The 5,473-nt window shown below is 42.4% G+C and overlaps 1 protein-coding gene across 1 annotated transcript; it reads left to right on the top strand.

Annotated features, from left to right (window-relative positions):
* Positions 1-933: 933 nt before the first annotated feature.
* Positions 934-4,260, top strand: prmt6 (protein arginine methyltransferase 6). The gene has a single exon (XM_033638317.2). It carries the CDS (start codon positions 963-965, stop codon positions 2,016-2,018), a length of 1,056 nt encoding a protein of 351 aa, XP_033494208.1. The 5' UTR covers positions 934-962; the 3' UTR covers positions 2,019-4,260.
* Positions 4,261-5,473: the final 1,213 nt, after the last annotated feature.

Raw genomic sequence — 5,473 nt, 5'->3', positions numbered from 1 at the left:
TTGCTTCATTTTCAGGCTGGTTTTGTGGATTTGGAGCTAAATGTTGTGCCTGGGGCACGTTGTGTATTAATGATACTTGTTACCTGGAGAGGTTGGAAAAAGAGAAACGTTTCTTCCCTGTTCCAAAACCAAAATCAAACCCTGAAAAGTGTAGGGTTAGCTAGCTAGCTACTGAAGATATAGCCTACTGAATGTATACACATGCTGCTTTTGCTTTTTAATGATTATAACAGTGAAACAAAGACCGACCCTGCTGTACAGGAACCAGTGAAGGGAAGCAGGGACACTTTGCTCATATTCAACCAGCTCTGTGTGCATTAATATTGTTTGACTTCCCCCAGAGGTTTGGCGTTCATCTGCACACACTGTGATGCCACACAGCTGGTTGAATATCAGCAAAGTTTCCCTTTATATTCATTGTCTTGTGTGGCGATCAGCAGTGATTTGGTGGTTCACTGTTACACTGTGATCTGTAGCCTATAGTTCGGCTTTAGCTTCTAACTATCTTTGTTTTTTTAACCTGTTGTTGCTGCTGAGTCAGTTTGACATCCTGAATATATCCTTCAAACACAGACTGTAGACCCCTCTGTCTGCTTCTCTCTGGAATCACTCTTTCATTTCTCCAACAATATGATCATATTCCTTCAGGGAGTGCAGTTAGTTACAGTGTGGGCTCCATGCTTACTGCCACAGCTTGACAAAGGGGCGGGGCTTAGTGAAAGGTCAATTTTTTTTAATACATCCATGCTCTGGCCAGTAGAAGCCCATGTGTACTGATCTTCCCTCTGACAGTGAACGCAGCAACGTGCCTTCTACGTCACTCGTGCTTGGTTGTGGGAATTGTAGTCTTCTTGAACATGTGTCGCTTGTATTGTTCGCGGTGAAAAACTACAAGTTCCAGATTTTACAATGCGGAAGTACGGCAACAAAACAGTGTGAGGTAGCAGCACACAGCCGAGAAGATGTCTCATGTCGCAAAGAAAAGAAAATTGGATAAAACCCGGCAGGACAGACTGTACTTTGACAGCTACACCGATGTAACCATCCACGAGGAGATGATAGCGGACCATGTCCGCACCAACACGTACCGGATGGCGATACTGAGGAACAGTGAGTCCATACGGGGTAAAGTTGTCCTGGACGTCGGAGCAGGAACCGGCGTTTTAAGCATGTTCTGTGTTCAAGCCGGTGCTAAGAAGGTGTACGCTGTTGAGGCGTGTTCTATCGCCGAGCAGGCGGTGAGGATAGTTAAACACAACAACATGGAGGACAAGGTGGAGGTGATTCGAGGCACGGTGGAGACGGTGGACCTACCGGAGATGGTGGAGGTGATAGTGAGCGAGTGGATGGGTTATGCCCTCCTGCACGAGTCCATGCTTAACTCGGTTCTCTACGCGCGCGACAAGTGGCTGAAGCCGGGCGGCGTCATCCTGCCCAGCAAAGCCGAGCTGTACATCGCGCCCATCAGCGACCCGGTGGTGGAGGACCGCTTACACTTCTGGTACACTGTGAAGGACCAGTACGGCGTGGACATGTCCTGCATGTCCGACTTCGCCAGGAGGTGCATCATGAACTCCGACATCACTGTGAACTCTGTGACCGTGGAGGACGTGCTCTCCCACCCGGCCCGCTTCGCCGAGCTCGACCTGTACTCCGTCACCGTGGAGGAGCTGCGGTCGGTGAAGGGCAGGTTCAGGTGCGAGTCTTTCGGCTCGGCGGCAGTGAACGCTTTCTGTGTGTACTTCACGGTGACTTTCCCCTGCCCGGACAAACCGCAGGCGCTCGTGCTCTCCACGTCCCCGTTCAAACCGGAGACGCACTGGAAGCAGGCGGTCCTGTACCTGGACTCTCCGGTGGATGTGGTGCAAGACACGGTGGTGACCGGAGAGATCAGCATGTTCCCCTCAGAGGAAAGCGCCAGACATATATGTATCCATGTGGACTACACGATAGGAGAGCACAAGAGACAATCTAAGACTTTCTCCATCCCTGACTGGAGCAGTGAAGCTCAGTCTTAACTTATCTACATTTAGTGTTACAGTTTATTCACCAGGCGACACACTCAGATGCCTAAATATACATTACTATCTGTCACTAAACCTGCTCACTGTGAGTTTAGAAACAAAGTGGGGCAGTGACTGAATAACTTCAATGTTACATCAGGTCTCAGTTGAATAGGCCTGCAGCTGACATCTGTACATGCTCAGTTACATTTAGACTCACATCTCCAGACTAAATCTTAAAAAAATACTAGTACATCTCTCAAGTAGACACAAACACACAACTGTGTGTGTTGTTTACAGCAGTGACTCCCAACTGGTGAGCTAAGAAAGAATCTGGACCTGTGGTTGGACCAGCTTGGTCCAGTACAGTACATGTTTTAGTTTGGAGATGTTTGTGTTGTTTTTACGCTTGTCTTCACACCTAATAAACAATTTGACACCTTAACTGTAGGAGTTAAAATGCATATCCTTATCGCCTTATTTATGCATTTTATTAACCTCACTCAATCATAATAACATGTTTACAACAGCCAGTGCTAATATTTTTGTATTACATACTGAATAATCAGTTTACAGCATTTATGACTTACTTTATATAAACACATTACTATAGGGCTGTAACTAACAAATCATTTCTCAGTAAATCATTTGATCTGTAAAGTGACAGAGAATATTTTGACCAACCAACAGTCCAAACCCCAATTATTGTTGATTTACTATTACTAATAGCAGTACTAACTGTAGCCTATTTGCTTAATGCTGTATGCTTACAAAGGAAAAACAGCAAATCCTTATAGTTTAGAACCTGGAACAACTGGGCCTATACAAAAAGTTATGAATGAATGTTTAATTGACTGTATCAGTATGTTATGCCCACCCATTTCCTAAAAAAAGAGGCAAACTCAAGCTTAAAAATGTAATTTGATTTTAAAAACCTTCACTGGGAATCTATTTGTCGTAGTTTGTGTGTGGGAATTTTAAGTGTGTGACACATCAGATGTCCTGATTGGCAGCCAGTGTGAGGAATGCTAAAAATGAAAAGGAGAAAGCCATGAGTGGGACAATGGTTCGCTTTATTGTACGGAGCAAATTACAACAAAGTACCAGTAGAGACAACCTACCAGCATCAGTAGACAGTATCACAACAGCTACCTGTCTTATTTTTTCTCATTTTTATTGTCTTATGTCATGATAAGTGTGATAATACACGTTACAGATGCTGCTGTGCACAGATATAAATACAGGTGTGCCTTGAGATTTTGGCTCGCCCTTTAGTGCGCCTTGGGCACAAAAAGTTTGAAAACCACTGCTTTAAGGAACGTTTGGTATTTTTGAATCAGAAGTCATTTTTAACAGTTGTCATTTATTTTCTGTCCATCAGCTAATTAATTAATAGACTAATCATCTCAGCTCCAGCATTTAGATTTCAACAGTTATATTGTCAGGGTGATAAAGCGATGAAACAACATTCGACCATCACAAGGAATCAAAACTCTCCTGGGTGATGAACAGTTTCTAGGTGTCTGTGTGCAGCTCTGAAATTCAGAGTGAGGCAGGTTTCATCTGAGCTTTTACAAATTGTTGAATAAATTCAACACCATGCTGCAGGCATCTGATATTCTAATAAATGTAATCATGCATATTGTGTGGAATCTGATCAAAATGCTGCATTCAAATGAGGATTAGGCCGATATATTGACTTGGACTAGCTGCAGTCAGGCAGGAGGTGTTTTACATTGGCTGGTTTTCAGTTTTTAATAACAAACTAAATTGGCTCATTATTTTGGTTTAAAACGAGCACACACTGTCATCTGGTGCCAGAAACCACCGACTTCATCCAAAAGTTGTGATTCCACTGCAACATTCTGCACGACAACAACTAACTGGATTATTTTTACAACAGAGTATTTCCCTTTGGGATACTAAGGATCATGCTGAATCCAAGTGACTGAGTTGTGACAATGAAGTTTTTATCCCTTGCAACAATCAGGATAAATCTTTTTTTTTTTTAAATGAAAGTTAATAGTTTAATGGCTGTTTAATAATTTCTCAGCATGTATTGGAGAATGTTATCTGGTCACTGATCAGTCAATGATTCACTTTGTATACTACTTTTGAGTAGGCATACATTAGGTGGGTTTGGATTTTGGCAGATTGTAATGCAGGGAGTGTGACTGTGTAGACTTTGGAACAGTTTACCAACTACATGCATTATTGAAAAAATGGAAACTAGGCTCTAATAAATTGTTTGACTGTTTCATGTGTACTGAGTCCTGACTGAAAACGTAGTAGCTAACTACAGAAAGAATCTTGAGCATGTGGGGTTGTGGGTCTGTGTTGTGTGTTCTGGGTCTGCCCCAGGGCCTCCTACCAGTGGGACGTGTCTGGAACACCTCCAGCAGGAAGCTTCCAGGAGGCATCCTGATCAGATGCCCGAATCAGCTCAAGTGACCCCTTTCGACACGAAGGAGCAGCGGCTCTACTCTGAGCTCCCTCCGGATGTCCGAGCTCCTCACCCTATCTCTAAAGGGGGATTTATACTTGTGCAGTAGACCCTACGCTGTAGCCTACGTACACAGCCTACGCCATTGTGAGCATTTATACTTGTACAGTGGTGTGTCTGTGTCCCTCTGCAGTTACACCTCCAAAACACTAGTCAGTGGTGGAGTTTTTGTGAAGTGCCGTAAAGTTTAGTTAATTCAGAACACACACTAAACACGACTTAACACAAGTACACAAATCAGCTTCACTATAACTCGCAGCATTCACAGACAAATACTTGTCTTTATCTGGACACATTTTCCTTACAGATACAACATGCTAACATTATTAGCACAATTCTATGGCATTTTACATTGTATAAATTAGCCTAGCAGCTATCAGACTTTTCCTCTACTCATATGAAGCCAGGGACAACAGCAACATTTAACAAAGGTAACGTTACAAAATTCGGCTCCATTACAACTCACAAGGTTCACTGACAAAACAACTGTCTTATACTAAACACATATGAAGACAGGATAAATCACACACAAGACGTAGACTCTACACTGACGCCAAACCTGTGCTATAGGTACACCGTTGTTTCAATGCGAAAGTATCAATCCTGCATAAGGCTGAGCCCAGCTACCCCACAATGGAAACTCATTCTGCATTTCTTCCTTCCTATTATGTAAAAGTCATAATTAATGTTTGAAAAATGTGTGTTAAAACTGTTAAGTTAAGGAATGGGTACTAATTACATGTATACGAATTAATATGATTAGTCGTTTATATACCATTTGAGTATTGGCATTGACCTGCTGAACTATACTGCTCTTCAGCAGTATTTATAACACCAGAGCTGATAATAATAATGAATCCACTCCTAAATGATCATTTTCTACATACAATTTTTTTTCATTATCACCATTTCTAGAGGCACATTATTATTATTTTTTGTTTTGTTTTGTGGAATATTGTGTTACTCT

Source organism: Epinephelus lanceolatus, chromosome 20, assembly GCF_041903045.1.
Source record: "Epinephelus lanceolatus isolate andai-2023 chromosome 20, ASM4190304v1, whole genome shotgun sequence".
Classification (NCBI taxonomy): domain Eukaryota; kingdom Metazoa; phylum Chordata; class Actinopteri; order Perciformes; family Serranidae; genus Epinephelus; species Epinephelus lanceolatus.
Note: the sequence above shows the minus strand (reverse complement) of the source record. Positions and strands in the feature narration are given on the sequence as shown.